General features: G+C 46.4%; 1 protein-coding gene across 3 annotated transcripts in view; it reads left to right on the top strand.

Moving 5' to 3' along the window:
- Positions 1-19607, top strand: part of GDPD2 (glycerophosphodiester phosphodiesterase domain containing 2) — a 358729-nt gene that overhangs the window by 307403 nt on the left and 31719 nt on the right. For all 3 annotated transcript variants that reach the window (XM_069209649.1, XM_069209631.1, XM_069209641.1), the window contains exons 8-10: positions 6548-6693; positions 7866-7948; positions 18918-19068. In XM_069209649.1, the coding sequence (XP_069065750.1) occupies positions 6548-6693; positions 7866-7948; positions 18918-19068 (380 nt within the window). The remainder of the gene's footprint in view (positions 1-6547; positions 6694-7865; positions 7949-18917; positions 19069-19607) is intronic.

Here is a 19607-nt window from a genome sequence, read left to right as displayed (position 1 = left end):
ATAGCGCTTACTACCCCTGACGAGGCGGCGAACTGCTTTTTGGCTACTCTGAATGCAACAATCCCTTAAACTATAAATTCCAAGGAGGAACTAAGGGTTGGGCGATGGGACATCTGCCAGTTTTTTTGTGATGTCCCTTTACTGCCTAGCCTTCAAGGAGGCTCCTACTCCCCATCTACACACACACAATCTACTTGACCCACTCCAGTGCAGCTCTGGTGCTCTATACTCAACCAACACTGCTCTTTCACATGTCTCTACCTATATGACCTCTGGGAACCACAACCATTCTTCCTTCTCAAGTTTACAACTAGATATTACACCTATTTAACACTTTGACCCACCTTGCAATTCAACTTTCTCTTACCTATCCAGAAAATTTCTTCTCAATGTCGTGGTGGTCGGATCGGTAGTCGTCCACTCTCTCCCACTTACTCAGTGCACGGTCCTAAGCCATACACTTTCTCACTCTACACATCTTCCGTGGGAATAAGATCTCCTTCGGCATTCTATCTCACTTCTATGACGACAACCCTTAAGTCATATCTTTTCTTCTCGCACGGCTCCGCTCCACACCAGAATCTCCAACTATTTCACTGGTATCATCTCTAACTCCGCTTTCTTGGCTCATATTATCTTTCACCCAAATGCCTTATCCCTCTCTCTCTGCCATATATTTGAAAAAAGATATATCTAGAGTCCTTCATCACCGTCCACACCTCTGCAACCAGATAGTATTGCTCTACATCTGAGACATTCACTCCCTCATCCCACTCCACATATATAAGTCCTTCATAAAAGCTCCTGTCGTAAGCAGATGGACTTCTGTAATAGTCTGCTGTGGGGTTCCCTAAAACGCCTTCCCAATCCCTTGAGAAAGCCATGAACTTTGTAGCCTGTGGACCCCTGATGTGATCACGCCTACCTCCGCCTGCAGTGGGGCTCAGTCTTCTTGGCTGTAAACACACTCTACAATCAATCAATCAATCAATTATTTGTAAAGCGAGGCTTTTCACCCGTTGGGTCTCAAGGCGCTATCTACAGGACACCTTTCCCCCACCCATATGGGTCAAATTGTGTTTTTACACGTAGCGGCTGCTGGAGTGCAAATTATCACATGGTACCTCTGAGATAATGGGAACAAGGTACGTTTACAGGGTCAGTTGACCTCTGTCGCTATTTCTTTAGGGTTTGTGACTCATACCACCCTTCACCTCCCTTACTCAGTCCCACTAGTGCTCATGCCTTCTTTCCACACCAGGCACTGGAACTCCAATCCACTTAATATCAGGTCTACACCCCCTTACCTGCCCTCAAAATACCTCTCAAAAGTAAGTTTCTCGAATGTGGATCTGGACTCCTCAGACATTCTGAAGTCTGTATTTTCTGCTCCATCACAGAAACACCCACCTCAGTGGCCTAAAGTATCATATGTGATAAATGTGCAATATTAGCAGAAGTACTGTCTCGTGATATTATCTTTACACATTTGTTACGGTCACCCCCAACCACTCAGCTGATCATATTATTGCTCTTCAATGACCAAATCTCCTCCTTTTGTTATTGTGGTTAACTCTAAAGTCACTGCCCATAGCTATGAGAAAGTCACAAGATTAAGTTTACATCTGCAGATGGCTCCTGTGGCATGCATTTCTCAAGTCCTACAATTCAGTGGTCAGTTTGAGAGGAGTTACTAATCCCAAATTTGTGGGCTGAGATTGAAGTTCATCAACTGAAATTTGTACTAAGGGGTGAAATATCCGGGGATTTAAATGAACAGAGGCGGCTCGGACACAGTAGCATGCCACATTCACTCATTGCGGATAAGATGTTGACGTGTGTGGAGAAGTGGACTAAATTAGAAATATCCCTTTGAAGCGGAACTCTTCTCATGAGAATGGCAGTCCCAAATTTCAAGCCAGTTTCCACTTTCTTCTACTGAGAGGTTCATGCAGTTGATGATGAAAGGCATTACAATGTTTGTTTGCATGAGGCAAAATATTAGGGTTGTGACAGCCGGTTCTACTCAGGCCATTGGCGGACGCCAAGAAATGACAACATTCATTGGAAAGTTTCCTTAACAGAGTGACTTCTAGGTAAGATTTAGACGTAGGTCCCTTTAGTAGCGTTAGGGAGTGTCCTTCCTCTTGAAGACCTAAGGCAGGATGGGAAAGTATTATATCTACTTCCCTGTAATGCTTCAAAGAAAGACTCCCACAGAGGTACTGGAAAGGAGAGTACTTTAATACCACCATATTAACCAACTCTGCTTCAACCGCTCAGCACCAGTCGTCTCCCGTGAAGACCTCCTTCAGGGGAGGCACAAAGCTCCAGAGTGCAGCTGAAATGCGAAGTGGAGATACATGATAGAAACACCACACATCTTCCTCTTTATAACACTTCCAAACCCGTATAGTTCAATGTAAAACTATATACATCCATAAGAACTTATGACGTATAATTATTCTGCAATGTCGGTGACTATGTAACAAAATAACTTGCATCACAAAGTCTTTCAAGTAGGCAGATGCCTTGCAAAGGTTTAAAATACCCTAAACCACAAAGACCCTTTTTGGAGTTTGGCAGACGGGTTACTCCATCACAGACATGACAGATATCCCATTTGCCTTAGTACAAGCACATTATACGTATGGTATTTCCTTGCAGTTATAATACCTCCTCATGACTCTTGACACCAGTGTTTCATGCTGATCTTCAGAATAGCATTTCAAGTTAGCTTTCTCAGGGTGAGAGGACGACTCCAATGAGGCAAGGGTTTGGCACACTGAAGCGTGCATCTGTGACGGATCCGAAGAGGTGGCTCTTGAGCTCTACGGCCTGTGCCATTGGCATTTGAACCCCATGTCCATTTCTGAGCCATGCAGAACCGAGAACTGATTTGGGGTCTTTGGTAGCCCGGATGTGAGATGTTGTTACTAGTTTCTCGATTGTTGAAGCACCATGTGAAGGCACTTTCTTTGGATTGGTTATACAAGGGAACACGGTACATGGAGTGCCTCAGACTTGACACAGCAATGCATGGAACTTCTGTCCTGCTTACCCTCACAACCCCGGGTGTGGAACCCCAGGATCCATCCTAGTGGAGGCTGGGACTCATGCCCTGCCTGGTAGCAATTTTTCTACACAAGGGGACTGGGAGGTGCTAGGGGCTATGTAGGGCAAGTCCCATGTATCCCAGGTGCTCGCCCTGAAAAAGTGTTGCGAAAATGAATATCTTACTTAAAAAAAGTGGATGAGACGCTAACCTGTGATTGGCAAAGTGATTATCACAAGAAAGTGATTAACAGGGAAGAGAGAATAAGGGGGTTATTACAACTTTGGAGGAGGTGTTAATCCGTCCCAAAAGTGACGGATATACCACCAGTCGTATTACGAGTTCCATAGGATATAATGGACTCGCAATACGGCTGGTGGTATATCCGTCACTTTACCGTCACTTTTGGGACGGATTAACACCTCCTCCAAAGTTGTAATAACCCCCTAAATGACTATTGGGGGAAGTGGATAAGCAATTACTGGGACAAAATGTATTTGTGGTTGGGAGAAGTTGATATATGATCATCAGGTCAAGTGGATAAGTGAATATGGTCCATAGGACTTTCCAAACAAGAGTAAGCAATTGTCAGAGTGAATAACAGAATGATTGGGATTGGGATTGGGATTGGGAGAGAGCAGAGGAAGAGTGAGAGGCGTATCTGCTGTGTTATTGGGAGGATATTTACATAGCGTGTTCCTAGTTGCGGTCAGTGGAGATGTATCATATGGTCCAGGAGTACACATGGACATACAATAGTGAATAATATATAGCACGGCAAATAATAATGCTGTCCTATAATCGAAGCATAGCGTGAGAATAACGAGGTAGATAACAGAAGAACTTGGTGCTTAATTTGAGCAGGTGGTTTCTGGTGCTCGGAACCAGCACTGAATTGTCAACACCAGCACGTATGACAGCCTGCCACATGGGGGTGCTGTTTGCTTAATTTATAGATCAGTACAACAACAGTGGTTTAATAATAAATGTATACATTCCAAATGACCAATAGCTGCCCTCTAAGCTATTTCTATAGCATTGGGAGCCTGGAATATTCTGAAGTGTCACACGTGTAGGAATGTGATGGTTTGGAGTTGTTTTAGCACTGCCGTTGTCAGCGATGCCAGGGTCAATGGGTGGCGCAAGCTGCAGCGGCCTCCTGAGAAGGGCCCTGGCACTTAATTGTTTACAAATTAAGCACTGCTGGTACTGCAATATTATGATGGAGGACATACTAGATTCAGTGGCGGCTGGCTTGTATTTAAAGCAGGTGTAGGGGGTGTACAATAATAATAATAATTGAAAAAAATTGCACTTACCTGGCGGCATCTTCCTCTTCTTATCTGTCTCTCCCGGAAGCTCCAGTGCGGGACCCAGGAAACTGCACTTACCAATCCTGTCGCTGCTCTCATGCTGTTAAACAGCATGAGAGAAGCATTAGGATTGGAGGGAGCTGCCTTTTTCAGCGCTCACAAGAGCGCTGGAGGCCTGGCCTTTCTCCAACCAGATGTCTTAAGACAGTTAGGTTAGAGAAGTTTGGAGTGCACATGTCTGGCTGGCCGGAGCAAGATGGCCAGCCAAAGGGACATGCGCACTTTAAACCAAAGCCAGAGCTCCCTGCTGCCAATCAATAGTAATTGCCCGCCCCGTCCTGACATGCGGTTCAAGACTGGGCGCTGAAAAATAAAATGGTAGTAAATAAACTTTATTACCGTTTTATTTTTCAGTTCTGGGCGCATTTTTTTAGTGGGGCGATGCTCCTCCACTCTCGTGGAGGGAAGGGATATTGGTGCAGAAGAGTTATTTTTTAGTGCAGAGTGAATGATGTTAGCGGGTGATAGTGACCAAAAGAGGAGTCCTATCAGAGGGACTCCTGTGCTCCAGCAGAAGAGGCAGAGCAGAGCGGGAAGGAAGAGATGCTCAGATGAGGATCAGACGGAACATCTGAAGGAAGAACCCACTGTATGATGGAGCCAGGAATGGCACAAAGGATGTTGAATGTTAAAGGCTGGAACTAGTCAGTGCAATAAAGCGAGGCTGGCAGACTGGCACACAGCACAGGCTACACTAGGGATAGAACTCTGCACACTTTCTGCAAGTGTACATTGGCGCCACACCCTAGCTTCAAAGCCTGGTGAGGGGCAAGGGACACCCTCCCCCCCCCACACACACACACCACACCACACCCCCTCCTCTCTTGGAAGTGCTGGACACAGTCAAAGTCTTTGAGCAACAGATTGAAAGGAAACAATCTGACGTAAGATATGAGATGTGCCCAGGAGCCCAGGCCTGGGGAGGCTGAGGAGAGATGCAGCAGAGGGAGAAAGGTGGGATGTGGGGGTGCTGCCAAGTCGGGATGATCAGAGGTGAGGAAAGAATATAATAGATTGAAACCACCGCGCATGCGGGAATAGGCTGTAGTGGCAGCAGAAGGGGCGTGGCAGGGGATCTCAGGGTGCATGGAATGAGCAGGGAGGAGGGGTGACCTTGAAGCTTGGAGCCTAGGGGAGTAGGCGATGGGTCTTATGTTTGCAAGCCCCCTTCTGGGTCTTCTGATGTAGAGGGGTCTGTTTCTTCCCAGCCCCTTTCTGTGACCTCTGATGTCAGAGAGGTCTGTTTCTTCTCAGCCCCTGTGTCTTCTGATGTCAGAGAGGTCTGTTTCTTCTCAGCCCCTCTCTGTGTCTTCTGATGTCAGAGAGGTATGTTTCTTCTCAGCCCCTTTCTGTGTCCTCTGATGTCAGATAGGTCTGTTTCTTCCCAGCACCTTTCTTTGTCCTATGACGTGAGTTTTTTTCTTCTGTTTCTCCTCGGCCACTTTCTGTGTCCATTCATACCAGTGTTCTCTGTTTCCCCTTTGTCCCTTTCTGTGTCCTCTGATGTCAATTTTTCCTCAGCCCCTTTCTGTGTCCTTGCACACCAGTATTGACTGTTTCTCCTCTGTCCCTTTCTGTGTCTTCTGACGTTAGAGAAGTCTGTTTCTTCTCTGTCCCTTTTGTATCCTCTGATATCAGTGTTGTCTGTTTCTCCTCTGTCCCTTTCTGTGTCCTCTAATGGCAGTGTTGTCTGTTTCTCCTCTGTCCCTTTCTGTGTCCTCTGATCTCAGTGTTGTCTGTTTCTCCTTAGTCTCTTTCTGTGTCCTCTGATGTCAGTGTTGTCTGCTTCTCCTCAACCCCTTTCTGTGTCCTTTCACACCAGTGTTGTCTGTTTCTCCCCGGCCTCTTTCTCTGTCATCTGATGTCAGTGTTGTCTGTTTCTCCTCCGCCCTTTTCTGTGTCCTTTCACATCGGTGCTCCCCTTTTCCCCTTTGTACCTTTCTGTGTCCTCTGATGTCAGTATTGTCTGTTTCTCCTCAGCTTCTCTCTGTGTCTTCTGATCTCAGTGTTGTCTGTTTCTCCTCAGCCTCTTTCTGTGTCCTCTGATGTCAGCATTGTCTGTTTCTCCTAAGCCCCTTTTCTGTGTTCTTGCACACCAGTGTTGTCTGTTTCTCCTCAGGCCTCAAGGCACTGATGCTGCTTTGCTACATCTGTGTGGTGATCGCCTTGTACCTGGCTCCACTGCTCATCCGGTCCCCTTGCATCATGGAGCCCAACCAGCTGCCGAACAAACCGCGCCTGATGGGTCACCGAGGGGCACCAATGGTGAGCTAATCCTAACACACCCAACCCCGACATGGGTGTGGACAGAGTGGAGGACTATAGTACCCTCCAAAGGGTAAATCTTTGAACCCATTGGCGACCAAGAAGCCAGGAGTGGAATGGCCAGGTTGGAAATCTCTGGCGAGAAGGCCTTGGATGAAACTTGGGTCTCTACTGAGACTTCTTCCACTCAGTTCTTTTGACATAAGATTGGAGGCTCTGCTGGTGTTCAGTCAACCTGGACATAGGCAGTCTGTTTCTATTGCCTCATCTGATGGAGACCTCCCAGTCTGTAATGATCTGTTGTCCTGTCAGCCCTAGATAGGATGTTTTAAGCCACCAACTGAGGAGAACATTTAGCAATGAGGGACATCTGTAATAAGAGCATGTCCTTTGTTCCAGAGTTGCTTCTTCCCTGATACAGCGGACCTGCTCTTGTCTTCTGACTTGGTCTGGAGGTTTAGGTTATCTCACTTAGCTTGTGTTTATATCATTCTGCTGTCCTTGTGATGATAAAACTGAGGGCTATTTCTGGTTCTTGAGTTTATTTTGATGTAGCCTATTTAGTTCTTCAATGCCAATGTTATCAATCTGGCCACATTGAAAACATATTCAAAATAGTCGCTTAGTGGGAGAGACACCACGGGAGGCCCTTGTGCGGCAGGGGCTAGGCGGAAGACCCTGTGTACCCAGCCACATTTCCGCCACCTCACCACCCCTTCTTCCTGCCCGTGTGTTGCCCAGGTTCAGTTATTTTGCCTTTTCTCCTTCTTTTTTCTCTCCTAAAGTTTCACCTTCCCATGTGAAACAAAGCCACTGCGTAGTTCCATCTATCCACGTGTCTTCCCCCCTAATCTTCTCTACTTTGTGTTCAGCAAGGGTCCCTTGCAACACCCTCTAGACTAGTGATTGGACTTAGCCACTTGAGGCACCACAAGTCCAGCCTGCGTATTCACACAGTTATGGAAACAGCCATGGTCAGTTGGCCCACCACCATCCGTTTCACCCTAACTGATCCTTCATCGGCCAGAGTCCTGCTTCTGGCCTCTCCCCGGAGTGAGATATAGCATGGCGCGGAACACGTTGGTCGCTACAACAGTGATGTCCCCTCTGCCCACGCGTGACCCTCATAATGTGGGACAGCAGTGCCACTCACAATCCCTTTTCTTGTCCAGGTGGCACCAGAGAACACGATGATGTCATTTCAGAAGACCGTTGACTGTGGAGCATCAGTGTTCGAAAGTGATGTCATGGTGAGGTAAGCAGGGAAGTGGGGGCCTGCCCGCGACTCCGACTCTTGAACATACATAATGCGCCCCATTTACATTTGGGTGAAGAGAGTAGAACTTTCCACATTTCTCTGCTATTTACAAATGAATTCAGTCCTTACAAGTTAGGGCAGACTCTTCAGTTGGACTTGTGACCCAGTCCAGACTCTCTCCTCACACAGTTATAAACTCACTTTGTCTGTAAATGTTTTAATGAGGTTTGAGGATGAGCTTTGAGGCTGCACTTTTAAGCTGAGGTTTGTTTATGCTAAGCCTTCTAGGCTTTACCTTATTTGAGTTCTGTGGCGTCACTTGAGTGGGCAAACCCAAAATCTAATCCAGGCCAGTCGAGACAACCATTCAGGCTCAGATCATGGCATAACAGCAAAGACTCCAGCTAGGCCAACTATTTTAAAAGAACTGTGAAATAATTGTGTTTTCAACAAAACATTAACTTTTCTAGTTGTTGACTATATAGTAAGTAGGAGTGTGCCAATTTGTTTCATATATAGTGAAACCCAGTGTTTGCAAATTATAAAAACGTTTACAATGAAAACTCAAAAATTGACCTGTATACTTTATTTTGTGGGTGAAGAAAGTCTGCAAGTATTTAATCAGTGTAAATATCGGTGGCACATTTGTTCTACAAGATAAAGAATTATTCACTGTGAAACCTTTTCTTGGGGTGGGCCAGTTCATGGTTACGGGGTGTGGTATGCCCAGTGAATATTGAAGACAGAATATCGTGGTATGGAAATATCGAGGACAAACTATAGCAACCAAAATATGGAAATGTAAGGATAGATTTTCTATACCACATGTATGTACTTCGATGATATTTATATTTTCAAGGTATGTAGAGTTAGGAATAGCAAATCTATACTTTTTCTATTTGCATTTAACTTTCGACAACTTGGTCCTTGATATTTTGCCCACAATGTTCTCACAGTGTGATATTTCTATGTTCAATACTCAGTAGTACAATCCCGGGCAGTGGCTTTTTTGTGTGGACCAGTTTACCATTGGGGTCTCAGGGCCATCAGTATTATAATGCTGTTGCCCTCCAGGTGGATAATCAAGTCTCACTTCTTTCAGACTAAGAACTACAGGTGCAAATCCTTTGCAGCTCTAGGCACCAAGGCCTGGAACCAACTCCCTATACCTTTAAGACGCATTGATTCAGAAGCAGCCTTTAGAAAGCAGCTGGATGCGTGGGGTTTTGCAGCTCCCCGTACAGTGTGCTATTCCCTTCGCCTGTGAGTTAGTTGCTTCCCTAGATTTGATCTTGAACGTATTGAGTACTGTGGTCTTTCGCAACAGCGTCAGGATGCTCCCCGGGTAGTGGTAGTGTGCTCAATTCAGTCCAACTCCATCTCCTGCTGTAGTTTGTGGAGTTATGGCTTACTGCAGGAAGTGGTTGGGATTTAAAACTCAGTACAGATTGACACAGTAAACAGCATTCAATAATATCAAGGTACATCCAGTACTAAGGATCAGACTTTTGTTTACTTGCAAGGAAAATCAACAGTAAAATGTAGGATATAGATTGAAAACCAGAAGGTACTTGCACCTTCTGGGCCAAGATACAACCTCAGCCATGTTTACTGTTTACACACTAGGCACTTGGTTTTAGATACAAATGTTATTCTATGGGGCTACGTGGGGAAGAACTCTAAGGACTTCCGAATGCTTTGGCTAACTGGAATGTTTATTATCAAAGCCTCAGTCCAGTCAATTGGTAAGAGATGCCAGACAAACGAAATACAAATAGGCCCCTTTGAGATGATACACTGCTTCGCTTTTGGGGCGTGTTCACAGATGGCTATAGCCTCTCCGGTTTACACCATACTTGATTAGGCGGTCTTTGCAGACATTTCAAGACACGAGGTTGGCTATTGAAGATTTCCTTACATAGATTGGCTGCCTCACCAATGCTCTTGGCATCATAGTTCATTGTTTTGCCCTCTTGATCTAGCTCAAACATGAATTAGGATCCATCAGGTACTTTACAAACATAGATCTTCCTTTCTGCAACCAAGTTCCAGAAAACAATCAACATAAGTCTGAAGCACAGCATCCAGGAAATATTGTTCTAATTATCACATACTACAGTCAGATATTCTATTGAAAACCTTAATTTATTTAGCATCCAAAAATGTCTTTACCTTTTATTACCCAATTCATGCAAGGTCACGTATAAGTATACAAATTTGATCATATTTCCAATAAACTTTACAACAAATATTAAAGATATGTTGTTCAGTCCAAGCACAGCCAACACATGTTTCATCTTATCCAAGACCTCCTCGGGGCTTCTAAGATGTATTCAAGAACCTGTATCTTTAAATGCATTCCGGATATGGTAATGTTATAGTAGTGTAGAGATTCATGATGCACAAAAACGAGGAATTGAGAAACTCTGTGCCAATGCATTGCATGGTTGCAAACATCCAAAATGCACGTAGTAAATTACAATAGGTGCAATATGTCCAAGAAACCCCCTAATAAGAGATAAGTACCCCCAGTGTCAGGATCCACACCTGGGAAACGTTCATGCCGGCACAGAGTTCCAGAAGAATGTTCCAGCACGACCACCATGATCCTTCAATCTGTCTCTCATCAGAATCCCTTGGATCAATAGAGTCCCCAAATGGGGCCTTTATTGTCATTCTTGAAGGCCGCACAGTGGTTACACCTTGGCGGGCAGCGGAGGCAGCCCGCCAAATTTGTAATGAGGCCCATTGTGTTCTTTCCTGTAGGGTTTCCAATATTTGGTGAGGCATGAGGTTGAATTAGCAACATCAGAGTTTCAAATTCTTACAGTTTTTTTTTAGATTGTCGCAGTTTAAGTTACACCACCTGTCAGTTGCTCCCCCCCCCCCTTATTTTGGTCTTTTTTTGGTGGGACTCATTACATTGAGCGTCCTAGTGATCATAATCTGTACTGGCTCAAAAGTATTTCAGGATTCATAGTTTCCAGTTACAAGTGTTGTGCCAGTATGTGCATCTAATGGAAATTGTTTTTTTCTGTTCTTTGCCCGTCTGCTTATCATGGCTGCCTCTAAAGTTGAATTTGGAATAGATGGTTGTCTGGCCGCAGTCAAATGGGTTTGTACACATGAACTGTAATCTTGGAGCATGGCAGGTAGTCAGTGATTAAAATTGCCTCTTTGCCCTTTTCCCCTATTGCCTATGTTTGTAGAAGATACTAAATCCTGCTCTTTGCAACTCATCCAAGAAAGTAGGTACGTTGGCTCAAGGGGTGGAAATGGGAGAGGCTTGTCTGGCCACCAGCTAAGGTAGCCACTTAGTTGTAGAGCTCTCACCCCAACACCATCCTTGGGATTGCAACATGGTGCAATCTGGCATATCACTTAATGCGGTGAGAACTGGCGAAGAGCTTACATCTGGTCTGGTGATAGATCTCAAGCTTCCTCTATGCCAGGGAGTGGTGCAATGCCCAGCCATTGCTGTCCGATCACTCCGTTGGTCTTGTAGTGCGATCCTGACTTCGCAGCTTGCATGAGGAGAGCAGATGAGGGGGTTGGGGGCACTTAGGCGTTCGGTTCACTGCAGAGCCTATCTTGGCCAGAAGCGAAGGAGGGCGGGGAAGGGGGACTCACAAATTTACCCTGACATGATGGTGATGGACTAGGCCTCTTGAGCAGGTGACTCGTCTGGGCCCTGGTGGCCATTGCTGCTGCTGCGTTCTTTCGCCATGCCGGGCATTCAGCGTCATCCACATATCACACTTCTCCAGCATCTATTTAGCTGAATTTGCCATAGATGGCCATGTCACCAGGCTCAGGTTTAATAAGAAGAATAAGAATAAGCTACCAGAAGGATTAAGTGATCCATGTGATCCTTTCATGTACGTTGCAGAGACAGGCCCCGTGGCTGTGATTTGAAGATGCTCTCATTGGAGATGAGGAACAGCCTGAATGCAATAAATGCTATTATAGGCATATTATCACACAAGCTGGAGGGAATGCATGATAAACTTGAACAATTTGATTCCAGACTTAGTAAGTGCAACATCACATTTTCAATGTAGAGGACTCTGTGACTATCTCAGTGGGATCTAAATTACGCATGGGAAAGGATCTCACTGCTCTGAAAGCTAAGAATGAAGACTTAGATGTGCATACTTGGTGCAACAACATAAGAATCAAAGGGACAACAGAATCCCCAAACATAGTAAATTCTGAAATCTTTATTGAGACCTTGCTAGGTATCTGTTTGGCAGGGACCAATGTTCATATTGAACAAAATGGTGAAGCCTTTATCTTCAGTACACCGCTCCGTCTCTTCTGCTGCAAATGCATTTAAATCTCATTCAGACCAGTGAAACACCAGCAATACTGAGGAAAAGTGACAGATTCTATAATTTAACCATCACTCTTTGGTTGTTTAAGGATGTTTTCTGAATACATAACTCAGTATGCCTATACCGTAAGGTGCGAATGCTATTTCTATCACGTAATCCATGCCAGATGATTTAACTTTACTGACACATTTAGGGCGCAAAGTCACTACTGTTCTCATTTTGTAAATGCCAGGTGATTCTCTCCCATTGGAGGCTCTACCAAGATTTATTGCTTAGTTGCAAAGACATTTTTATATACTTCTTTGTTTTACTTGGTTTGGTAGTCGCTCCCTTAAAGTTGAAGTATTCAATGTGGTAGCGGGTGGGAAGTTGGAAATTGCTAGATTTTTGTGGCACCATTTTTACAGGTTCAACAAATTATTTATAGACTATCCAACTTGGAATATACAGCAAAATGATATTGTGATCTTACATCAATCAGATTTAACTTTGGTAAACATTGAGCTAACTCTCCCCTTAGGTGTCCTCTCGTGGAATATCTGTGGCCCAAACAGCCATGAAAAGCCTAGACTTATTTTCGCCTACCACAAGCGCCAGCATATTGACATAGCATTTATTCAAGAAGTGAGCTGCTGCCCGGGTGGACTCCATCCTTTGCCTTAAAATGGGATCATTTAGATACATCTCCTCCTTTAGGAGCTACTCCATTGCTGTGTCCAAATGTATTAAGAAAATTGTTGACTTTCAGCCATGCAGGATAGGTCAGATCCAAGGAACGGGATACTCGCGGGTAAAGGTTCTGTCCTGCCCACACACGCCTCCAATACAGACTCCCTAGAGTTCTTTCATAAGCTATTTCATTCTCTGTACAGTATATATGGAGCCGGCTTCAAACTAGTCCTCCGCCCTGAAGCCGACTCCTCAACCCAGCTCGGGTTATAAAATACAGAGACCTTGCTTCAGTCGATTGACATGTTGGATTTGATACATATTTGGTTGGTCCACCACAAAGGAGGGAGATGATATTCATACTACTCAACCCTGCACAACTTACACTCCAGAGGTGGCTATTGGATGTTAATGAGTGTCGTCCACATAGGTAGTAAACATTTCATATATACCTCATGCTCTGTCAGATAATTCACCCCTGTAAATGTTAGTAAGGACTCCAGTTGGCATCATGCGTACCCACCAGTGGCGCTTCCCATCGGCAGCTCTGGGTGATGCATTATTCCACTGCAAGGTACAATCAGCTACTTCTGAATACTTAGAACTAAATAGTGTCTGACTCCCCCCAAATATGCTACACTTTAGGAGACATTTAAAGGATATATGCCAGGTATAGCTTTTATAAAATTTGTAGAAGTCCTACAGTGAATTAGAACTCAACTGAGACAAATTGAAAACACATTTAAAGAGCTTCAGGGAATCATAACGTTACACACAATAAAGATACCATGGCAGAGATTAATCATCAGAAGCTGCTCTTCATGGAAGTGGGCAACAGGAAGTAAAATTCCTTGTCAAATGGACCAAGGCATGCCAATATGGTGCGGGTAAAAAGTCAGGCAACACACTATCCTAGGTTTTTACTGCAATGCAGCTTACCACAATTTTGTACCTCCATAACTGCGATGGCACTGTTGCCATCACCAGTGAAGAGATCCTAGACATGTGTATCAACTCTCATGTGTATGCTGCCAGGAACATGACATCGCCTCTGTGTTCCTATCTTGATGATGTCTGGATTGATAATGCCTCCATTGTGGCACTCTCAGGCCCCCTAACGTAGCAGAAGTAAAGACCGCAGTTGACGAGTGGGAAGTCCCCAGGACCAGAGGGTCTTACAGCTGACTTCTATAAGACCAGAGGGCCTTACCACTGAACTCTATAAGACTAGGGAGACTTACAGCTGACTTCTATAAGACTAGAGGGCCTTACAGCTGAGTTCTATAAGACTAGAGGGCCTTACAGCTGAATTCTATAATACATTTAAAGACCTGTTGGTCTCTTGCCTTTTTGCAGCCTATAACAAAGCCACAGAGGTAGGCACTTTGCCTCCTCCCACCAAGGAAGCAGTTGTAGATCAGCTTTGTGAACCAGATAAGGACACCACTGAATGTGCATCCCATCACCCATGCTCATCCTCAACAACACTCTTTTAGCTAAAATCATAACAAATGTGCGCTATTCAATGTCTCTACAAGTTCTGCTGTCAGCAGAGAGGCCCAGCAGGGTTGTCCCCTGTCTCCCTTGCTGTTCTCCACTGTGATGAAGCTTTTGGCTGTCTGGCTAAGACAGACAACCGGAGGCGCACCAGAGGCAAGCCGTCTGCGCCCGTCCGCGCCTGGACCGTGCCCAGCGTCTGTCCCCCTGGTCCCCCTGACCCAACCCCCCCCCCCAGACAACACTATTCTTCAACCACACTCCACTCCCTCAACCCAGGACCACTCCCCGCCTGCATCCAAACCAACCCCAAACACACGCAGTGACATTTCACATGCTATGCCTGCCGGTTCTCCTGCTCCCCCACAAACACCAGATACACCCACACGCCACACCCCAACCCCAATGCTCCTCACAACAAACACCACAACTCCGATGCAGATGACTCTCACACAGTCCCCACCCACCCCAACAGACCCTACCCCTACACCAACAAGCCCCATAACCCGAACACACACCACAACACCACCACCACAACCCACACCAACACCAAACCCCCCCACACCAACACCATCGCGCACCACAACAATAACAGCCCCCACAACCACCTCAACTGCATACTCCTAAACACCCGTTCCTTACACAAGCATGCCATCGAACTCTGGAGCCTTATCACATCACACTCACCAGACATTGTCTTCCTCACGGAAACTTGGATGAACCACTCATCTGAGCCAGACATAGCCACCGCCACCCCAGATGGATACAAACTCCATCGCTGAGACCGCTTAAACAAACCAGGAGGCGGCATCGCCATTATACACAAAAACACCATTAATGTCACCACCAACACACACGACACCCTAGACAGCGCAGAACACATGCATTTCCTAATTCACATAAACATCAACACCGCCCTCAGAGGAACCCTCATCCACAGACCACCAGGGCCTTGCCCCCCTTCTGTGACGCCATCGTCGACACCATCAGCCCTCACGGCCACAGACTACATCCTCCACGGTGACTTTAACTTTCAGCTAGAAAACCCCCACGACCACAACGTCTCATCCCTTCTAGATAACCTCACGAACCTCGGACTCAAACAACTGGTCACAGCACCCACCCACTCAGCAGGACACACACTAGACGCAATCTGCAACCACATAACCTACACTCACACCACCGAACTCCACTGGACTGACCACCGCTGCATCCACTTCTCCTTCTCCAAACCCCCCACACACCAACACACCACACCCTACCGCATGTGGGACAAGATCCCCATAGAGCCCCTGAACTCCCAACTCGCACAGAACCCCCCCCACACCAATGACCCCAACATTGCTGCCCATAACCTCACACAATGGATCACAACCTCCGCAGACTCACTCGCCCCCCCTCAGAAGCAACATCACCACCCGCAACATCAAGAAAGCCCTTGGTTCACCACTGAACTCCAAGCCTCCAAACATGAATGCCGCAAAACGGAGAAAGCTTGGTGACAGGAACCCTCAACCACCAAGTTCTCCACCCTCAAAACCACCATTCGCAAACATCACCAACTCATACGCACCACCAAAAGAGCATACTACAAGGAACGCATAGACAGTAACTCTCACAACAGCAAGGAACTCTTTACCATCATCAAAGAGCTCTCTAAACCCAAAGCCAGCAACATCAACCCCATGCACACGCAACTTCTCTGCGACTCCCTCTCCAACCATTTCCACTGAAAAATCTTAGACATACACAACAGTTTCACACCTCACTCACCTGCCACACACACCACCGACCCCCCCCCCAACCTATTACTCACCTGGGCCCCTATTAACGATGAAGAAACTGAAAAAATGATGAATTCCATCCACTCAGGCTCCCCCTCAGATCCCTGCCCCCACCGCATTTACAACAAAGCCAGCTCAACCATCGCTCCCAAGCTTTGTGACATAATCAACAGCTCTTTTAACGCTGCCACCTTACCAGACCCCTGGAAGCATGCAGAAATCACCGCTCTCCTGAAAAAGCCCAAAGCAGACCCCGATGACCTCACCAACTACCGCCCAATTTCACTCCTCCCCTTCCCCACCAAGGTTGCGGAGAAACTAGTGCCTGTCTCACTTCCTAGAGGAAAGCAACACACTCAACGCCTACCAGTCTGGGTTCCGCAAGAACCACAGCACGGAAACTGCCCTCATCGCATGTGCTGACGACATCAGAACCAGAGTCGACAAAGGTGAGACTGTCGCACTCCTCCTCCTGGACCTCTCAGCTGCCTTCGACACTGTCTGCCATCAAACACTCCGCACTCGCCTCCACAACGCAGGTATTCGACACAAGGCCCTAGACTGGCTGACCTCTTTCCTCACCGAAAGAACCCAGACAGACCGCCTCCCTCCCTTCCGCTCCACAGCCACCAAAATCATCTGCGGATTCCCCCAAGGGCCCTCCTTCAGCCCCACCCTTTTCAACATTTACATGACCCCACTCGCCAACATCCTCTGACCACACGGAATCACAGTCATATCCTATGCAGACGACACCCAGCTCATCATCTCCCTCGCCTGAAACCGTACCACCACCAAAACCAACCTCCACGCTGGACTCATTGACACCGCATCATGGATGACAGCTAACCACCTCAAGCTCAACTCCAACAAAACCGAAGTCATCATTTTTGGCCCCAACAAAACCATATGGGATGACTCCTGGTGGCCCATCTCCCTAGGTCCAGGCACGTAACCTCGGCATCATCCTGGACCCCTCCCTCTCCATGACCCAGCAAATCAACGCCATCACCTCCTCCTGCTTCAACACACTCCGCATACTGCAAAGAACCTTCAAATGTATACCCATAGAGACCAGAAAGACCATCACCCGCGCACTCATCAGCAGCAGTCTAGACTACGGTAACGCCCTCTACGCCGGCACCACACTCAAACTCAAACGCAAACTCCAGAGGATCCAGAACGCAGCTGCCCGCCGTATCCTGGACCTCCCACGCCATGAACACATCTCCTCACACCTCAGGTCCCTTCACTGGCTTCCGATTGACAAAAGGATCACCTTCAAAATCATCATCCACGCACACAAATCCCTCCACAACGCAGGACTAACCTACCTCAACGAAAGAGTGAACTTCCACACTCCCACTCGCCACCTCTGCTCTGCTGACCTCGCTCTCGCAACAGTCCCCCGCATCCAACGCGCCACCACCGGAGGCAGATCCTTCTCCTACCTCGCCCCCAAGGCCTGCAACTCCCTCTCCACCAACCTACGCAAGACTCAGAACCTCCTGCTCGTCAGAAAGAACCTCAAGACATGGCTGTTCGAAGAGTAATCCACCCCTCCCCCCCACCAGCGCCTTGAGACCCTCACAGGTGAGTAGCGCACTCTATACATTTTTTTGATTGATTGATTGATTGAGCATCACTCACAGAACGGCCGGACTTCCCTGACAGGCGCTTCTTCATCTTATGATCTGTGTGCAGTATCATGCTGTTTATTAAAAAGCCCACTAGGTGAAGTGGAGAGAGGTGGCACATCATAGGGAGTTGGAATCAATTGGGGGAAATCTGAAATCTAATGAATGCCTACACGTTTCGCGAATATTATAATTACATTTGTTGCGTCTTCAGGGTTTCTTAGTTAATGTATCGAGAAAAGGGTCTTTCTTGATATTAATGGTGTATTCCAATTTTTTTGTAAAAAAAAAAAAACTTTAAAAAAAACAATACTGAGCAATCGATTGATCATGAGCCCTAGTGAGCGAATTCAAAGACACCGTGGTTTATCAGTGGTTTAAATATAATAGCTGCGAAACACGTCAGGTTTGATTTGCGATTCATACTCCCTGATGTTTGAAGTTATGGATACCTCTGGCTATAAACAACTCTGGACATCACTAGCCATCCATATCTTTGATTCTCTTGTGTGTAAAAAAAACTTAAACATGTGATTTCTGTCCCATACTAATGCATTTCGGACTTTATTTCCACCGAGATCAAATTTAAATTAAACAGATGCAAAGTAGTTAATGAAATACATGAGACTTAAAAGATGTTGTCGGTCCCAGAACGCATGATACATATGTACTGAAAGCCTTTCCGCCTAGACCCATACGGCATGCATCTGCACGCAACAGCGCTGTAAGACTGCGCTCCACCTGTGTTTTGCACAGTGTTGTATTGTTATTGATTCCTTGTTGTATGGTCTAAAATTATAAAATAAACCATTTAAGTGTAGAGTTGGCTCGTAAACCAGTTTCTGCTTCACCTGTTACATGGGCCTTCTGTTTGGCATTCAGATGGTAGGTGTTGGTTAACAGCACTATCATCTGCCCTGCTTCCAGGTGCCCTTTGTCCTAACTGGTTGCTCCAGGTGTCTCCTTGTGGCTGTTTGCCTTTCCTGACCCATCCTGAGTCTCTGTTCTCTGACCCATGTTTCTGCTTCTTCGGCCTCTTATACAGCATGGACGGCGTACCCTTCCTCATGCATGACGACAAACTGACCAGAACCACCAACGTGGCCCAGGTGTTCCCGGATCGCGCCCAGGAGAACTGCAGCTGGTTCAGCTGGCAGGAGCTGCAGCAGCTGAACGCGGGCGAGTGGTTCTTACAGGTAACACCTTTAAGTCTATAAGGTGGGGCGTAAATGCTCCTGCCCAAAGGACCCTCCATATCTTCATTGCTTCTGGTCCATCTCTCCTCTGAAGCTCAGTCTGGCACTGACCGTTTGATCTTGCAAAGGGTCAAAGGCTTCCGGGAAGAAATTTTAAGTAATGGTTTTGGAAAGCTACGTGATGAGGTCACAATGCATCATTGGTTTATCAATTTAAGAAGATAGAAATAGAGCCAAATGTCTGTGAAATATAGCAGTGGACTTAGAGTGAGGACACAACTAGTGTTACCAGAGAGTGTCCTACACAACTTCACATTGAGAGTGCGTTACACTTAACATACGCAGAAGGTTACATCTCCTGAATAGAGGCGATTGAAGAAACCAGGAGGGTGGGATGGATGGACAGTGTAAGGAGATGAGGGGGCATGTTCAGTGTGTGGAGCTTAGGTACACGTGGCCTGTGTGGTAAGCGTAGGGCACTTAGAGAGACAGTGGGAGGGGCGAGGGCCGATAGAGAATACTTCTTCGTTCAGCGCCTT

This window comes from Pleurodeles waltl, chromosome 2_1 (assembly GCF_031143425.1).
Source record: "Pleurodeles waltl isolate 20211129_DDA chromosome 2_1, aPleWal1.hap1.20221129, whole genome shotgun sequence".
In the NCBI taxonomy this organism is placed as follows: Eukaryota; Metazoa; Chordata; class Amphibia; order Caudata; family Salamandridae; genus Pleurodeles; species Pleurodeles waltl.
This window is presented reverse-complemented; position numbering and strand designations above follow the sequence as displayed.